The sequence below is a fragment of the Lepisma saccharinum genome, chromosome 26, assembly GCF_977018435.1.
Source record: "Lepisma saccharinum chromosome 26, izLepSacc3.1, whole genome shotgun sequence".
In the NCBI taxonomy this organism is placed as follows: Eukaryota; Metazoa; Arthropoda; class Insecta; order Zygentoma; family Lepismatidae; genus Lepisma; species Lepisma saccharinum.
The window spans coordinates 29,615,452-29,635,225 of NC_139254.1; the positions used below are offsets into that span (position 1 = coordinate 29,615,452).

Sequence of the window (19,774 nt, forward strand, 5' to 3'; positions counted from 1 at the left end):
TGAGATATTTAACCCCGAAAACTGTCAAAATTCAATGAACGGCCATGTTTTAGCCCATGCTGTAAAAAAGGGTTGCATTTCTAAGCATTGATGTTTTATTTACAGACAACCTGTAGGCAGGTCTACACATGAAAAAATATCAAGACTTAGACTAAACTCCATTGAAAAAATCGGACTTAAAAATTCATTTTTTTAACTATTGTTAGCCCAATTTCCACTATAATTTTCATACTTACGATGCAATTTTAAGCAAAGCATACCTGAATATCATAGAAAGTATACTTCATTAGCTACAAAATTAATTTTGTTTCAGGACTCTGGCTTTAATGGCTTTTGAGATATTAAGGTTTCTGAAAAGGGCTACATGGACAAAAAAAAAAGCCATACGCCATGTTGGAAAAATTGCTGCCCCAGTACAGAACTAAAGACAATATTTTGTTTTCAACATTGGTTTTGATATCTAGTAACATGTAGAACGTATGTACTAAAGATTACATTTTTCTAAAATGGACATGCAACCAATTATTTTAAATGATTGATTTGACATGGAATGACCTTAAACTTTATTTTGTATTTTCAAAAATGGATCAAAATACAACAGTATGAGCAGATAAAAATCTACTTTTGTAATACAATTTAACACCTTACAGGAATATATTCTCTTTTCTTTGTAAGAATTTTGTCGATGAGAATGAATGCACGTGGTCTTATTGTCTGTTCTAATGGGAGCTGATCAGAAGTGTTGCGCGTAGGAATATAGTGCATGTGATAAAGCCATATCATTGAACGTAATTGTTATATTGAAGTTGTGGGACATTACGTTATGAGATGGACAGCTGCGACCAATATATTCATGAGCAAATTAGCACAAGAACCAACACATAGGACGGGAGCTATTTCCCTGAAGTCATGTTTTTTTTTTACATTAATTTCGTTCTTACAGTGGATTGATTGATTGATTGATTTGGTGTTTTAAGTTCACTTTAAGCACAGTAAGGCAAATCGGGACTGGACCTACAGTTTAAAGTGGGATCCGAACCACTAGGTGCCTCCACCGGGTATCGAACCCGGGACGCCTTGATTACAAGGCGACGACGCTACCACTGCGCCATCGCATCGGTTAGGTCCGTTCTTACAGTGGATTGAGAATTGTAACCTATTACAAGTAATGCACAAGTAATTACATGTTACAATAAAACAGATAATACAACAGTAATCCAGGCACTAGTTGGAGTGTTGAATGGTAATCAGGTTCTCAATGAACGGAGGTGATTGCCAGCGACTCCCCAATAGACCAAAGTATCTCTGGCATTAGAGGTAAATTTCATGCCTGCCATTAAAATAAATGCATAGCTACATTTGGGATATTTTCATTAAGTTTCAAATGTCAACTTGTTCATGAAGCAATGATTTCCTGCTGGGAAAGAAATATATTTTTGGTAATCAAATGATTGAGTCATTAATTAGCTTTTGGTATTGTAATGTTTTGAGCTTAATTTGCACTTTTACTGTTGACTGCTACATGCACGGGTATGTCAATAAGCTTCCCGGTGCAAGGTTACTGGCGAGACCAAAAACGCTTTAAGTACCGAGTGATTTCACGCAACACCACTTGTACAGACCGGACCATACTGATCACTGAGACGCCCAGAAGGAATCCCAGGGATCCTCCAACATCCGCCAGTAGCTGAGATCCGTCATAGGCCCACACCTCTTCAAGCTTCTCCACGAAGTCGGAGGACACCCTGATGCGGACCATGTTGTTCAGTAATTTATCATGCATCCCAATACGAGTCACCTCGAAACTGTCCACGAGGATCCTTGTGGTGCGGCAGGGACGGGAACAGTTGCACCACTTGTACGAGCGTTCAATAGTTGATGAATAGACATACCCCAGTTTCTGGTAGGAATCCATGTCTTTGCACTCGGGATATTCAGGTGCGATTATCCACGGTGTGGTGCATCTGCTTTCATTCGCCACCGACTTATCGATGCACTCAGACATGCACTGTCAAAGAAGAAGAAACCAATTAACTTGAATAGCAACTGTTATCGTCTCCCCAACATTACAGTAAACAGAAACATTTTATATGGCCAATTATAACTCCATCAAGAGTTGTTTCCATGATATGAAAAACTCAATATTCTGACCAAGGCAGAAATTTATTTTATTTTAAAACATATACTAAACGTAACGTTTCAACTTTCTAGCAAGGTCTTCTTCAGACTCTGTACCAAGCACAAGTAAAACAAGGTACCAAACAGGAAGATATATATATATATATATATATATATATATATATATATATATATATATATATATATATATATATACACACACACACACAAAAATCACTTCCCTCCAGACACAAGATTATTAGAAAGTTGTTTTTTTCTGGAACATTCAAGCAGGTTGCCTTCCAAGAAAAAGGAAAACAGAGAAGAGGAAGGGATTATCTACGAAGTGAAGTGTAAAGAATGTCAGAGTGTGTACATAGGAGAAACGAAATAGAGGCTGAAATACAGGTTGAAACAACATAGGGATGATGAACGACTTAAGAGAGAGAGAAATGCTATATTTAAACACACGAGGGAAACAGGACATGACATAGAGTGGGATGAGGCTAAGCAGATAGGAAGAGAGAAGAGAGTACTAGCGAGAAAATGGAAGGAGGCCAAGGAAATAGAAAGGAAAGGAGAAGAAGAGGACACAATGAACTTGTTAGAAAGAGTGGAAAGAACAAGAGCGAAAGAGGAGAGAAGAAGGAAGAGGAATGAATAAAGGAAGGAAAAAGAGCGTGAGATAAAGAGTCCAACCACTTTCCAGGTGAAAGGAAATGTTTAGCTAAATCGCCTGTCAGGTGAAAGTACAGTTGACAAGGGAAGACCATCTGCTGGAATGTTCCAGAAGAAACAACTTTCCATAACCTTGTGTCTGGAGGGTAGTGATTTTTGTGTGTGTATATATATATATATATATATATATATATATATATATATCAACCTGTCTTGTACCTTGTTTCATTTGTACGTGGTACAGAGTCTGAAGAAGACCTTGCTAGAAGGTTTAAACGTTACGTCTAGTTTATGTTTTAAATATAAAATAAATTTCTACCTTGGTCAGCATATTGAGTGTTTCATTTTAAATGGGATTTGTTTCTCTAAGAAATTTATCAAAGAACTACTTTGTTTCTACCAAATTAAAATTGTGCCGTTTTCCATACGTGCCCATGCTTTCAATTTCCAAATCAATATTTTTACACATAACTCTCGCAATAACATATTTTATTCTTCATTTTGCATTCAACTAATTGTCCGAAAGCTATGTTCCTGTACACCACATACATGCCAGTACATTCTCTATTTCTCTAATCTACTTTTAGTTACGTTAGTAGACATTCAAGGCTGCCGCAAAGTCAAAACACGTGATCGGAGGTAATGTAGTGCTGAATGTGCATGATTCACTGCCCTGCACAAGCTGAGTCAGGTCAGGATAGTCCCAGCCCTAATAGCACTCGACTAATTGAGGTAAAAGGTGTAAGTGCCAAAGGCAAAAGTGTTGGGAAATCGCATCGTTCCGCACATCAGCCCGTAAGAACGTTCACACTAGTGATCTTTTTACACGCTCTTTGAACTACTTTGAGAGCTAACAGCCACTTTTCACGTTTACCACATTATAAAGCATGGCACATTTCACAGTTTAACGTGGAAAATGGTGTTTGAATTATTTTGGCACTTGCAGCGTTTACCAATTATAGTCTTCAATTCTTGAATTGGACCAAGGCAAAGGAAATTTAGTTGCATATAGCTTCCCCGCTGGTCTCTCTCTACCATTCCTAAACCTCTTGGATGAAAGAGAGAACTTAGCTTATTTTAAAATTAGGCCCGAATTAATTCTTATGGACCATGTTCAGGTAATGACACCTGGCAGCCAACTAAGCTATGATTTTGACTGAATTACTCTCAGTGTCTAGCGGTTGGTATTTGAAGTTCCTTGACTTTCGTCTTATTTGCCTGTGAAGTGGCGTGTTGTTCGTAAACTGGTACTTAAATTCTCTTCGGAATTTGTGTACCTGTAAAGGAACAAGGTTTGTGGTACTTACAAGGGCTGAATTTGGATATGAAGTGAGGACAAACTTAAATTAGAGGGGAACCCCGAAGTAAGTCCGCCTCCACCCGTTTATTGTCCTGGTTCTTAAAAATATACCAGGACATCAGGTGCTCAGAATTTAATGATTCCCCTGGCTTTATTTTCTCTATTTATTACAATTTCAATAAAGGTAAAGGTAAAGTGTTCCCCTGTGCTTATCACCACGCCATGAAGGCGTATAGGGGGTGTGGGGGTAACGCACCACACTTTCTTGATCCGGTCGTGAGTGGGGTGATGTGATCAACACAACGCCCCTGACCGCCTTTACCCCCCAGGTTTCCCCAGGTACCCATGTTATTCGACGCTGGGTGGGCGCCGGGGCCGCTTCCAACGTTAGAAAATTTCCCGGATTTGAACCGGCCGGGGATCGAACCCGGGACCTTTAGCATGGTAGTCAGACACGTTACCGACTGAGCCACCGCGGCCATTACAATTTCAATGCATTTTATAATAAGTATAATAATAAATTACAATGCTATACATAGGAATATATATATATAACATAATTGGTGTTTGGTGATGAAGCTATGATATCTTTCTTTCCCGTCCTTAAGAGCAGTACCGGTGTGGCTCTTCTTTCCAACTTCTTTCTTGTTGATGTGCAACCTCCATCTGCTATTATGTTCAGAAAGGTCTCCGTTAAAATTTGAAGCTTCCAGTTTTCACTCTTTGTTGTAATTTGCTTCGTGTTCGTTGAACATGGCTAACAATGCGACTCTTGATACGTTATTGGAGAATCCATCGAATTGTCTCAAAATCATATTTGCCATATTTTCCTAACATGGAAGGCAAGGCTTCTGTGTCTCCGGCTTTGCTGCTGAAGCATAAAGATACCTTGTCATCAGCTGGTGGTCGCTGTTGTGACTGATCTATCTTCTCTGCAAGAATCGTGGAAATCATGTCATTAGTCGATGGATGAACTGCCATTAACACCCGACAGCACCAATAATTTGCAGGATGATTCTTCCCACAGTTGCAGCATTTAGCAGGGAATCTCCGATGTTGTTTTCTCCAGTCTGATATTAAGCGACTGCCAACACACGTAACGCATCGACGAGAGGCTGAACACTGCATCCAGATTGTGGCCAATTTTCTGGCAACGATGACATTGAAGTACCCTGGGAGATTTATAGGGCTCCACTTAAGAGCGATACCAAAACAATAACTCTGGTTATAGATTTTGATTATGTTTTCTGCCCTCCTCCGTGCCAGCAAGACGAGCGGCATTGCGTGTAGGCATCTGTCTTCGTCATGTGGTTGGCTTGGTGATAGTCTTCTGTAGGAATGTCAATCGAGAGTTTGCGAATGACAACCTCGACAGGCTTCTCCCAGCTTGCCATGTATGTGGTTAAATATATCTTCAGTTGCTTGAGGTAGTAAGTTATCATGCCATGGTCTTTTCTGTTCTCAAAATGGATCTTGATACCATCCTTGATTAATCGGACTGAAGGTCCTTTTTATGGCTTCATTCGGTACACTGTTGAAAAGTATAGCGATTTTTTTTTACAATATACAAAAATTGCAAGAAGCTTCGATGCCTTGTCTGAGGTCCTTAGCTGCCTCAGTAAGAGCTGGAAGGTGTCAGTGGTGGTTCATTCCGGAGGCTTCTGGGTATCTTGGCTGCTCACATTTTTTTTTTTTTTGAAAGGTGTAAGGTTCCTCTTCCATATCTTCCTCAGCAGTGGGATCTTCGTGTTCCCTGGAGTCAACCGGCTTCTTGCTTGATCTTATTGAGTACTTCTGGATTGTTTTCTCCGGTTGTCATCTGGAAATGTTGAACTGTTAGTTCCCCAATCTTTCAATAAACTGGGTGATTGGATTCCTCTTGATTTTTTGCTATAAGGTATTGTTACCAGTACTGGATGTTCATATTTTCGTCTTCTGCCTTTTCCTCGTATCCGAGCTGAAGACATCTTGTTTTCTTCTATGTTCCGTCTTCAGAGATGCAAAACAGGTCTGCTCTCTTCGACTTCCCAGACCCTTCCCAAGCTGCCCACTAAAATAAGTCAGTTGGGGAATTTTGAACTAACTGCTCTGCGCTGTCGAGTCAGCATCTACTGCGCTGAGTACGTAACGCTTCTACCAGAACCTATTCGATAACGACAGTGCTGATATATACATATTAACTAGACTTAGTAATGCGCATTGATCTCGCTGCACCAAGTAAAGTGAATTTCAAACATTGATCATCTAATTAGCGCAACATTTTAGAAATATGGAGATATAATAAAGGAAGATAAAAAAAAAGCACAATACAGATCTTGCGACAAGTTTGCTTGTTCGGAATCAATCAAATTTTTAATGCGACCGCAGGTCTGTCTTCCTCACGTATCTCCAACTTGAGACTAACGTAAGAGGACTAAATGAGAGACATATCAATTACTGGATCAAGAGGTCATAATTTGCCTCAAAATATCGGTTTCCACTATTAACTACCGTGAATGCAGACCCACATTTATTCAATAACAACAGTCTTAAATACCTTGGAAAGGCTGTAGTCCCTATCCTGAACGCAAGGATTATCTTTGTAGTTTAGAGCCTGGAAGCTCTGAAGCCTGATGCTCACCGTAGCCTCTTCGTCTGGCAATAGTCGTAAACTTGTTTTTTGGAGCCAATCAATGTCATATTCTGAAAGCAGAAATAGAGTTGTAGGTAGGAATACCTTTCTTTAAAAACGCAGAAACTTCTCAAGGTGGAATGTAATAAAGAGCACAATCTAAATTGAGCTGGTCAAGAGTATGAAAGTGTGAAATTAAAAGAAAAGAACTCAAGATAAAGATCCTCAATTACATTGTAAATTATGTGTACCCATATGTTCCTTTGTATTTCTGTCTAAACGCGGCTACTGAAGGAAAACCATTCACTATTGTACACAAACCGCTATTGAGAATCATATTTATTTGAAACGAATCGGCATGTGAGAAATACTGATTACATGATAATTTGGAAAGTGATTGATTAATGCTGAAGAGTTACAAACAAAATATATTCTGGATTTTGGATAGATTCTAACAAGAATGAAGGAACACAGTGCTTGCCAATTATATATCATTTTCTTCATGGCTGACCGCACTTACCAGTCCACGCTTCCTTGGGATCATGTAAACTGATGTAGAAAGTCGGCCGTTCGTCCGATCTGTTGTGGTTTATCAGGTACGTAGCGTAACTATCACCTCTGATTGCTGTCTTGTTTACGGAAAAGGTGACACACCTCCCGTATTTGGAATGCATTCTGCTCTCTTGATGAACTTTTTCTACTGTATAGGTAAACATAACCATATATTAACTTTAAAATCACATAACGAGGTTACAAGTTAATTTCTGGAAAACAAAATTCCCTTTCTTATCATTACTATTACCTAAACCAGTCACTACTATTTTATTTGCATATTTGTACTTTTCTTATATCTTGTTACATTTCTGCGTGTTTTATCACAATGATGAGGACCAATGAAGATTATACGAAATAGAATGGAAAAAAACACCCTTGCCCAGCCCATGACTCAAACCAGAAAATTTTCATTGTGAGACCAGGAATCAACCATTCAACGTGATTGATCACCGAATCTCTTTCTGTCCTCGTGTCAGACATTCCTGATTTATGACAAGTTCATACTATTGTTACTTAAGAAGTCAGTTTTTGCTGTTTATTCACTCTATGCAGACTCCTCAGAGGTTTTACAACATCCGTCCAGATTAGGTCCAGTCCAGATACGTCTATCTGCGTACGTTGTTGACTAAAAACAATGTTGACTCAATGGGCTGATAGTTGAGACTTGGTTATGCAAAACCTATAAATGTGCAACTACATAGGGAAATTGTTCAGAAGCCAATTGAAAATGTTTTGGTAACAATAGCATTTTCAGCAAAATAATTGTCAACACGACGCTGAAAGGCACATCCTGTTAGAATTGTATAAAAGACTTGTATAGAAACCATTTGTATACACTTCTAAATACCTGTAAGGTTAGTAGGTAATCATGTTAACATCTTCATGATACACCTTAACTACCATTATTCCTAATCATACAAAAAATATTGTGAAAACATTGTACTGCTGCTAAACGACGCGAAACAATAGCCATGTGAATTTTTCGTGTGCGCGGTTACACGTCCAAAATGGTCCAATTTCCACCTATGGAGTGCAGTGGTGATAACAAGGCACAGCGGGAAAGCGGAACTGAGGCAGCATAGAACGTGTGGTAGTCACAATACAAATGTGGTTTAGCGGCAAAATGGGACGGACAACCATTTCAGCTACCGATACAATGAAAATTGTTACATTGATGGAAAGATATATGGCGGAATTATGTTGTCAAAATTATGAATGTTTACCAGATCAATGTCTCCAGGATCTTTGAAAAATTGAAACAGGAGCTGTGGCGCATTGTCCTTGACGAGGCCGAAAACGCAAGACATCAGCTCGACAGAATCGAAACCCCGATACCGGCGGTTGACGGCCCGACGAAATTCGACCGTAACTGAACGCAGCTGCGCCGAATGATTCCAAATGCGCCAGAATAACTGTTTCTCAACAAACGGTTACCAATAGACTCCATGAATGTGATTTGCGAGCCAGGAGACCTCTCAAAGTGCTACCTCTTCTTAAGCACTACAGGGTATCTCTGGTCAAATGGACACCGCAACGCCAGAATTGGAAAGACCGCAATGAGACTGTACACTCTTCAAAGATGAAACTTCCATTTCTCTCCACCCTGATGACAATCACATTCTTGTGTTGTGTGGAGGTACCTCAGAGAACACCACCGGTTTGAAAAAGAACTTCAACAGCAAAAGAGTAGGTTTGGTCATGTCTTGGGGTGGAATAATGTGTAGGGAGGCGCATACTTCCTCGTGGAGGGTCCATTGGCTCCTGACGATCAGGAACTACCGCATTAGCGATGACTGTTCGGGTAAGGTTAGGGTCATTATCTTAGCGGCTCTAGTTGATGCCGGAGTGTCAGTTCCTCTTTTGAGGCTCTGACTCGTAGTTTTCCTTCTTCTTCTTTGCATGGCTGCGTATTATCCTGAGGGTTTGTGGATTGTTGACACTCATTGTAGACCTTGGTTGTGTACTTTTCCTCTTGTTTCGTGTAAAACACTTCAACCTTGCTTTCAAATAAAGGTTCTTGCTTTTTGTACCATTTCCAAGCATATCCCATTTCCTTCAAGACTTATATCACATTCCCTTCTACAAATAACACATTACACAGCAATTCTTTTAAGCAATGTACATGGCGAGATACCAAGCACTGCATTCAAATTCTTCCATGAGAACGCGTTCGTTCAAAAGAACTTTTAATAATTGTTCCTTTAAATGGACAGATGGGTAATGGATAAAAATTGTCCCCTTAAATTTATTTTTGCAAGATCTACAGTCTTCTCCATGTAGGACCACCTTGGGCTATGTGAGGACTTAGTAGCAGTCACCCTAATCTTTATCACACCCTCAATATCATCGGCGTTCGTTGCTCAACTTTTGTTCCTAGGGTTTTAACCTTTCTAATTCTTGTATACTTTACTTTCTCGTTTTATGCTGGGGTGTAAGAATAGGTACCGAGAAGCACATGCTCGAAGCTGCGGCACCTGGATCCACATCCACTATAAATAATCCTTTTTGGGAATGTGTGTCTTGCCCTATGTCTTGTTTACCCGCGTGTTGAGGTCCGTTTCACAGCCTCAGCTTTTAGAAATGGCAGAATCTTGATGAGGCTATAAGCTATATTAGTTCCTTGATATGTTGTAATATGTTCCTGATAAGAAGTTAATCTCTATTTAAGTTTTTTTTCTTTTTAATTCACTGTCGTACATTTGCCTTTAGCTGCATAACGGTCAAAATTTCAACCGCCCATTAACGCCGGATGGTCGATATTTCGACCAGCAGCAATTAACGTGAAATATCTTAAAAAATACACACGATATTTCAGTTCTGTCTTTTCATCTTTAGTATACACATAAAGGTATGACATACTCGAATTTCAAAACAATATATCAATTGTTACTACTATTAACAGGCGAAGTTTGAAAAAGTCCTTTGTTTCCCTTCGCTTCAATTTGTTACCATCATATTATTATGAGATAGATTTCGTGGCTATAACTTGAAAACTACTGCATCCTTTTGAAAAAATTTAAATTCTACAAACACGAATGAGTAAAAATCAACATTTTAAGCAACGTCTGACAATTAAGGATTAAGGGGGGACGCGAGGGAAACGCTCGATTGTCGAAATTTGACCCGACCACGTGTTAGCACACAGCAGCAATTAGCGCGTAATTTCTTGACAACTATACACTATATTTCAGTTCTGTCTTTTTTATTCATTAGCTTACGTCTAAAGGTATGATATAGTCAAAATACAAAACGATACATCGATTGCTATTTTTATTAACGAGTGTCGTTTGAAAAAGCCATATTTTTTACTTTCTTCACTATGGGATAAATTGGAGATAAAGGGCTGTAACTTCTCAACCATTGCATCCTTATAAACAATTTAACTTCTAAATGTAAGAATGAGTAAAAGGAAACATTTTAAGTAACATCCGACAATTAAGGATCTAAGGGGGAAGCGGAGGCAAAGGTCCAAATGTCGAAATTTTCGGTAATTACGCAAAATTTCCGGTTTTTTTCCTTCAAAGTTGCGGCAAGTGCATGACGTGTGCTCATAGAGTGATCTCTTCCCATGCTTCCCTCCAAATTTGGCCCATCCAGCATCCATCTAGTAGCGAAATTCCGGACATGTCCCGAGTGTATCAACACTGCCGCCGCATATAACGTTTTATTTTCTTTACTCAAGAAGTGTGCACGGTTCTCGGAATATACCACCGCTACATACTACATTTTTTCATTCACTTAGGTCTTTTTAGGGGGCACAGGGGCTTCCCATAAGGAATTATGAAAAAAATGAACATTCTTCTTCTTCATTTAACACTAATCATTGGGGCACAATGTATAGATTGTACCTCCGCTAAAAGCCTCGTCTTTAAGAAAGAAAACAAAAATATCATCATCTGTCTACAACAATTAGTTCAGATGCAATGTTTTTGTACTTCGAGGTAAGTTTGAAAAACGCACGCTTGAAAATGTGCCGGCGTGAACGAGAATACAGGCGAGCGAGAGGTCCGGTTGCTGATGGTTCATGTACTTGTATTATGAAAAAGCTGCAACTAGCTTCAGTGTTGGCGCATTCATCATATATTTTTTCTAGAAAACAACTGTCAACATCTTCAACTTGCGTCAATATTTTAGATCTTCAAATTCACCAGTTCCTGAATTATCGACAAATAACTTCAGACTGATTGTTGTATCTCACGGTCAGACAGGTTGATCGAGTGACTTTATGTTGCCTCCAGCTATTATTTTGTATATCTATCAATGCACCAAAATCCATCTTTATAGTTCTCGTAGTTTCAATTGATAGATTGAGTTGGTGTTTTAAGTCCACTTTATCACAGATAGGCTAAACTGGACTAGACCTACAGTTTAAAGTGGGATCCGAACCACCATGTGCCTCCATCTGGAGTTCTCGTAGTTAGGAGAAAGAAGCGCACCTGATGGGTGCACAAGGGTTCCTTTTTCTGTTTTGCTCATTAGTACTAAAATAAATAAATCTTTGTTTTAATATGAAAGTTTAATTGAGTTTGAAGGAAAATGATTCTATTGTATTGGAAGATACACTGTTTTATTCAGGGCTCGAAATATTGAGCTGGCTATAGAGAGAGTATACAATCAGCATCAAGGCTGGATGTGACAATGGTTAACTGTCAGCAGACAAAAATTATGGCACCACGCAGGAGCATATCTTACGAAATCTCAGGAAAGTAAATTGTTTTAATAAAGTCATGCAATACGAATACCTGAATCAGAGTGATTGAATACCTGCCCCAAGGTGCTCTCAAATTGCACCAAAATATTGCATTGAACATTAAATATATTTTCAGTAGAGGGATGTTGAAACCAAAAGCTGTGCTAAATATTTCAAATAATCACCATTATACACGATGCCGTTTCTATACCACAAGTTGTTACACATTTCCTGACGTTTGTAAGTTGCTTCTTCCCAGAGATTCTTCAGAGATATAGAATTCCAACGGAAGAAATATTCGTCTATAGGTCTTGCAAAGTCGATGGTCCAATTGTACTTCTGGAAGAGAAGTAAAGTTTAGTTTACTATACAAATTGTTCTTCAAAGTAATAATAATAATACACAGCTCATAAATATTCACATCTGACTTGCAATCTGCTTCACAGTATACTTTGTTTTCATTGGGGAAACATTAGCTAGTGAAACATAAAATTAACCCACTATTTTTTCTGGATGTTGTAAGCAACTACAGCTGACACAGTGTTATTTTCAGTACATGCAGAATGAGGCTTTTGGGATTAATGCAGAATTACCTGAAGTACTTCTTGCTTGTATCCCGGAAAACGACACACGGTTAGTGCTGGTGGCTTCAGCTCTTTGTTGATCTCCAATCTGTTCCTTACAGACACGTCTGCCTTGATAAATTTCCAGTAGCACTGTTTAACCTGAAAGAAGATTACTTCATTATCTATTTATTGTTACATTCTTTTAATGGATTAGGAAGTACTACTTTGGTGCTTGGTCACCTCAACAATCTGTACCATTGTTACTTATCCTCTGTTGAGATTCCTATAAAATTTGACTTTATTTGGGAATTTGTATTCATATCAATAGAATTATACCAATTTTAAAAGGGTTTCCCCGATGGTGTAGTGGTAGCGTCGTCGCTTTGTAATCGATACCCGTGAAGGCGCATAATGGTTCGGATCAGGGTTTTCATGTTTAAAACAACTTGTTTTAAACGTTTAAAACGTACGGCTTTGTTTTTTTTACAAATGTTTAAAACAACGTGTTTTAAACATGTTTTTTTCAGACTTGTTCAAAACACATTTTGATACTTGATGTTTGATAGTTTATTGTTATGTGCGTGTTTTGTAACTTTGTATTTTCATTAATTCCATTTCATTTTGTTTATCCTGCACAAAAATTTATTGAGTGGCTGAAAATGTATAAGCAGTTAACAAGGGAACATATCGTGATGACTACTCATGGACCTCTTTAAAACGCCTGAGTACTATTTGTTACAAGTGCTTAAAATAATTAATACTGTATGGATGAAACAGTTTTGTTCCTCACTTAATACACTGCTCACAGTTGTCAATGTCAATATTTTGTTGCATTCCACGTGGATAGAGTGGCGCCTAGCAACTGTGCATTAGTTGAAGCTTCTTGAACAGCCTAAATGCGAGTTTAAGATTAACAAAAATAAGTATGTTAAGAAGTTAGTCAAGCCTTTACTTTATAACTAGGAACATAGTCATTCCTTGGATTATTAACAGATTCATTATTAATCATTTAGAAAATAAGTCTTCTTGCCATTATGTTTCAAACGTTTCATTTGTTTAAAACATGTTTTTTTCGGTTCTTGTTTAAAACACTATTTAAAACATTAAAAACATGTTTAAAACAAAAAAAAATTTTTTTTCGAAATTTTGCCAACCCTGGTTTGGATCCCACTTTAAACTGTAGGTCCAGCCCCGATTAGCCTTAATGTGTATAAAGTGGACTTAAATCACCAACTTAAGCAATAGTTAAGCAATTTTCAAAATGGCGAACTAATCGCAACCGAACCTACTACGTCAATTCTCTTAACCCTCATTAAATAGAACGATGCTTATGAATGACGAATTTAATGAACAGATGAAAGAACCACAATTCATCTTCGTTGTCTTATTGAATAATCGAACGCTTGACTTCTTTGACTTCACCAAGTCAACGAGAGAGAAACTTCAAGTTAAACTATTGATGATTTTGTAGCACTCTTGCTGTGTATACCTTCATGGTATCGCTACTTCATTGCCGCTTGGCTCGTGTTTTGGTACGTACATACATACTTATTTACTGGCTTCACATTTTGCACATAGTCTAAATTTTATGAGTTGTATACCAAGAGAAAATGAGAAAGTCATAACATGATGTGGTAGCATGGGCGCCGGGAGGGGGGTCGAACGGGTCGGTGGACCCCCCTGGAAATCGACATCGTTCATTTAAAGATACAAGAAAGTGGAAAGTTTGTTACTCTTATTGTTAAGAACAGAAATAAAGTTAATTTAGTTAGTATTAACAGAATAATCAAAGTAAAAATGCATTGGATCAAAACCATTGAGTGAAAAATACAGGAACAAGGTTATATTCTACCATTTCATTCAAAGAACAAATGGTTCCACAGTTTTCACAATTCTAATAATTACAGTTGTAGGTGAGAGGTCACACAACAAAGTTTATGAAAAAAATCACCCTATAAATTAAAACCTTTTCTTGAACAAGACGTGCAAAGGTTAATATCAAAATGCATTTCAGATATTAACTACATAAAATGCAAAATAAATAATAGGAAATAGTTGTGCTGAAATAGTCTCACCATTTATATAGGATTTCGAAAAGAAAAAATGTTAGCTTATAATATTTATTATTGTACATTAACATTTATAACCGTGGTAATAATACTTATTATTTTTCTTCTATTGTATTCAACTTGCCAGACCTCCCCCCTGTAAAAATTTCTGGCCTAGCCCTTGTGTGGTAGGCACAAAATGTATGTCAGGAATTCAGTCACAATATTTATATTTGTATTATTGTTATTTAACGTCGTTTTTCTGTCACTTTTTGCTAATCGTTATAATCAGGATGAAATTGCTGAAGGGACACTCACAAAGAACACCTACTCCGAGCCCAGCGTGTTAGCCCGGTGACTTGGGTGGTGAGATTGAAAGTCAACCAATTAACACGCTCGGCCATCTTTAGCTAACTATCTAAATGGCTACTAAGCAAAATAATGTATTTCAAGTGATCACTTTGTGATTTTGTACAGCATTGGAGTATTTTGCTAAACTTTAACATCACACGTTTCAAGGCATCCTGCCCAATCATCTCAACTGCTCGCTTGATAAGACTCCAATGATGCGTTCTTCCTAGCATCACAAGATGACCACTTGAAAGGCTATTTTTTGATAGTATCAGTTTGTGTGTGTGTTTGTATTGTTTGAATTAATCTCCAACAAATGTATGGATTAATTGTTTCGGTTTTTTATTATTATTAATCTCCACTAGTGAAGAATTTATTCCATTTACGCAGGCGCGGTTGGCCCTATAGCGCACAGGATCAGTGAACCCCAAGTAATATACGGCATTTACCTCGAGAATGGACAATAAACAATGTCTTTACCTTTTGACAATTTTTTGCTAAAATTTCTACACAAGAAGTCATGTATTTGTGTCCGTAACACGGCAAATTCTTTTGCTGAAAAAGAGAAACCGCGAGTCGATCGCCCTCGTGCAGACCCCCAGCTGAACCCTCACAGGAGAGCTCCTGCCATAGTGAAGGTTCGGCCGGCAGGCAGAAGCTCGGGGTAGCTATATGGGAAAAATACATGGAAGAGGATACTGAGGAACCTTGATCTCCAACCAACGGTCATGCGCAGTTCGTGCTCTCTCAGAAGCCGCAGCAGATGCCAGAAGGCACCGTCCTCGCTGCGAGTGAGATCCAGCTGGTTTCTCCCTTCCAGTGTTGCCCTGTGAGGTTTAAGTTTGAAGCGCATTCGTTACATATCCAATCTTCTGTGTTGAATAATTTTTATGCCGAACTTCTTGGCATAAATGCAAATTTGTGGCAGAGAAGGATGAGTAGAAATGAATGAAAGCTGGAATTAGACACGATGAATTAAAATAAAAGAAATACATTACTAAAATAACTCGTGCATGCATTCAGACTTTTTCCATAAAGATGGAAACACTTCGGATATGTGAAAGTAAAAAAATGGCGCGATCTTAGACAAGAAAGGAAGACGTGACAAACCCTGTCGGTGTCAATGTTACAAGTTTATAAGTTTTCGAAGTGCTTGGATAGTTGTTGCAAAGTATTGATGCTCCAAAGGATAGACTATGTTACGTCATTTGATGCAGTGTAGGTGTTGCTGTCTGTGCAGGTAAGAAATGACCGCAGTGGCGTGCACAGGATTTTCAAAAGGGAGGGGTTATGTACACTTTTTCTTGGTTGTCAACTCTCATTTTGTCATATTTTCCTAATTTTGACTTTGGAGATCTTTTTCTTAGGAACACTGGGCCAAAGGGGTGGTTATAACCCCCATCAACTCCTCTTGGGCACGCCACTGGCTAAAATGCATACAATTAACGGAAACAAACTTTCTTGTATGTTGAAAGAAAATTAGAGACAATGCGAGTGCTGGTCGACCAACTCCAAATTTGAAGAAAGAAAAGAAAAAGCTGTAGCGTTTCAATGAAACACTATTTATTATCCATATATAATTTCATTTCAGTCACTGTAATTTATGGCAATTATTATAAAGGCGTTGCAGGGACTGAAGGAGTGTTTTTGAGAGAACAACACTATTCAGGGAAAATGTGCCCAGTTTGTCCCCCTGAAAAAAAAATAATCTTGCTTCCCATCCCTGGAACAAATCTTGAGGACGTCCATGATTTTCTAATAAAACCCTAAATTTCTTTCATAGAGGCACAATTTATTGTACTTAGTTTTAGCCCTAAATTTATTCGCACGCCTCTACTATGAAACCTCATTCTATGAACAAATTATGTACCAATCTTTTAAGCCCACCGCCGATCCCTTTGTTTCGCAAAGAAAGTCTATTTGCGGAAACTGAATATGTGCCATATGACTTCGGTCAACCCCCAGGGAAATAATGCGAGAGCCGCGCCTGCATTTACATAATATGCTCTAGTAAAACGTGTTACTTTTATTTCAGCTATTTTAAAACTCTTCATAGCCTGTTTGTGTCAGACCCCTTCGTACCTTTTCTAGAATTTACCCAGGTCTCCACAGACCACACCAAACAAACATAACTTGTCATTAGGCTATGAAAGTATACGAACATCAACCTGACATCCTAAGTGGAAATTGACTCGTTTCTTTAAAAAAAACATTAAAAAAACCTCTCGATTGAATTTTGCAGACTAAGGGGCTCTGGCGCCCAGGATAATCATCTTTGGAGACCGGTTTGTATCGTACATATATATTAGTTATTGTCACCTCATCCATTTCATCTTATCACCATTCATCCTCACCTTCGCGATTAGCCAAAATTGCAGAAATCGAAGTAAAATCGACAAATCATCGTAACTAAATCAACCGGTCTTTAATCGTTTCATATAGAGAAATGCACAACGAACTAGATCTGTTGCGGATATCAGATACCCTTAATATGTAGAGAAATTTCCTGTAACCTACCTGAATGACCACCACGACGAAGCATACCACTAGGACCAACCAGATAGGACCCGATCCCCCAACCTTTCTGCCAACCTTCCTAGTGAATCGTTCGTTATCAGGCTTAGGATCAGATTTTTTAGGTGTTGCAATTGTGGAGATCATCATCTTTCTAGACACTACTCTGCTGTCACCAATACGCCTGGCTTTGAAAAACTTCATTTTACTTAGATATCTTTGCATCTTCTGATGCTTTCGTGTTGCACCTTCCATTTCCCAAGGAAGATCAGCAAAGTCCGATAAGGACATCTTTGTGTGTTATTAATAATGGAGTACTTACGAGATTATTATTCTTATTATAGAATTGACAAGCCATTGGAAAATTTAATTCCGTAGATGGCACTCAAATAAAGAGATGAAACATTGTGAATTAGTAAACCATGAAACAAAGAGAGCTGACGAAACACTTTAATACGAATCACGTTGTTCTGTTTCTTTATTCGTTTGCCTCTTGTACGTACAATTGACAGTACAAGTGTTGTACTTCATTTGATAGCCTTCAAATAATTGCCAAAGTGTAACACTGTACACAGTGTACACAGATGCATTTAATAACACGATGTTTCAGTACATTAAGAATTAAGAAGATCGCAAATTGCCGTTAAAACTAGCCGAAAAAGGAAATATACGAAATAACTGCATAACATCTTTTTTTTTTTTTGTGATTTGATTTGCTTTATTTTACTTCGCTTTTGTGCCACTTTTGGCTAATTTGCGAAGATCGGGATGAGTGATGATATGATGAAATTGATGAATCGACACTCACAAATTTCCATGCCAGGGCAGGATTCGAACCCGGGACCCCTGGCGTCGTAGCGCGATATGCTAACCACTCCGCTACAGGGGCCGGCTGCATAACATTGAAAGAAGATGTATGGCTCTGAAGAATACGCGTTCTCTTAGAGTATACATAAGCACAGTCTGCATTGTTTAATGTAATTTATCTTTCATAACCCTTCGTGGGGTGCGTGCAAAACGTTACATCGATGGTCGAGCACGGTCTGAGATCGGGTTTTTAAAATATGCCAAATTAATAGTCTAAAACGCTAATTCCTCAAATATTACGATTAGATCGTTTTTTGCAAGCAATTGAGATTCTATAAAACTATGAAATGTACATTTTAGTTAATAAATTAAATACACAGAACAAAATAATGATATAAATTTCAATGTTACATGTCCGAACATAAAATAGGAAATATGAAGTTGTTTTTCTTAGTTTCTGTTATAAGTCCATTCAATGCACAGAAAAGCTAATCGGGACTGGACCTACAGTTTAAAGTTAGTAAAGCCGCTATGTTCCTCAATCGGGTACCGAACTTGGAACCTTCCGATCAGAATGCGATTAAGTTACCACTGCGCCACCGGGGACACAATCATTTACATAGTATCTTTTGTAAATAATATAATTCGTGATTGAAAATCGTTATCACTTTTCAAAGACATTCTTGCAAATGTTGTGCTGATGGATCTCAATGATCATCTTAATCAAACTGTCCATGTGTCGAGTCTCTTTCTCTCTAAATTTCCAGAAATAGCAGATTTATCCGTTATTTTTCCTTTATGTCCATCTTAGTAAAACAGTTTTTCAGTTATGACACAAGTATCACTCTTTAATCACAACACAAATAAACAAAAAAGACACGGAACGGCAAACTGGATTTTCAGAAAATACTAGTTAAGCCGATGGTCGCGCATGGACTCAGAGACCGGGCGCTTCAATGAACTCCCCCCCAATGGCTCGAGGATCTGTTTAACACTGAAAAATGAATCGTGGTGTAAAAGAGGAAGGAGAGAAACTCAGATAGACAGAAGGAGGGTGTTGACAAAATATTTATTAATAAAGGACGATGTTAAAACCACACACCCGGAACGAGAGACCGTGCACGACCAACGCAGGGTTAAATAATTGCCATACTCAGTGACGGATTAAGGCGAGTGCTATTGATGCTGCAGCATTAAGCCCATTCCTGCAATAGGTCCAGATGAACACAGACGAGAATTTTCCGAAAGCTGAACAGTTTTCTTTTGCTATATTAACCTGAAAATAACTCTTAGAATGAAATTTGGAGCCCAATTTCGGACGCCTAGACACAGCGTTACTTATTATGCAGTTACTATTATTCTTTGCGCTGTGACGTAACTATAACGTCGTTGTGTTTATTGTTCACCGAAGATTTCAAGTTAATGCTATCAATTTTACGTTAAACACTTTACTTAGTAATTTAGTTGCGTTTTTTGCATTATCTTGGCGATTGTTGTCATTTTATTATTGTTCGGTAAGTGCGACGTAGTAAATTT

General features: G+C 38.2%; 1 protein-coding gene across 1 annotated transcript; it reads right to left on the bottom strand.

Annotated features, from left to right (window-relative positions):
• Positions 1-1,558: 1,558 nt before the first annotated feature.
• On the bottom strand, positions 1,559-17,722 carry LOC145979613 (uncharacterized). Its single transcript, XM_083112578.1, has 5 exons — positions 17,435-17,722; positions 12,546-12,677; positions 12,138-12,291; positions 6,633-6,778; positions 1,559-2,008 (listed from the first exon to the last, which is right to left on the bottom strand). Exons 1-5 carry the CDS (start codon positions 17,720-17,722, stop codon positions 1,559-1,561), a joined length of 1,170 nt encoding a protein of 389 aa, XP_082968704.1.
• Positions 17,723-19,774: the final 2,052 nt, after the last annotated feature.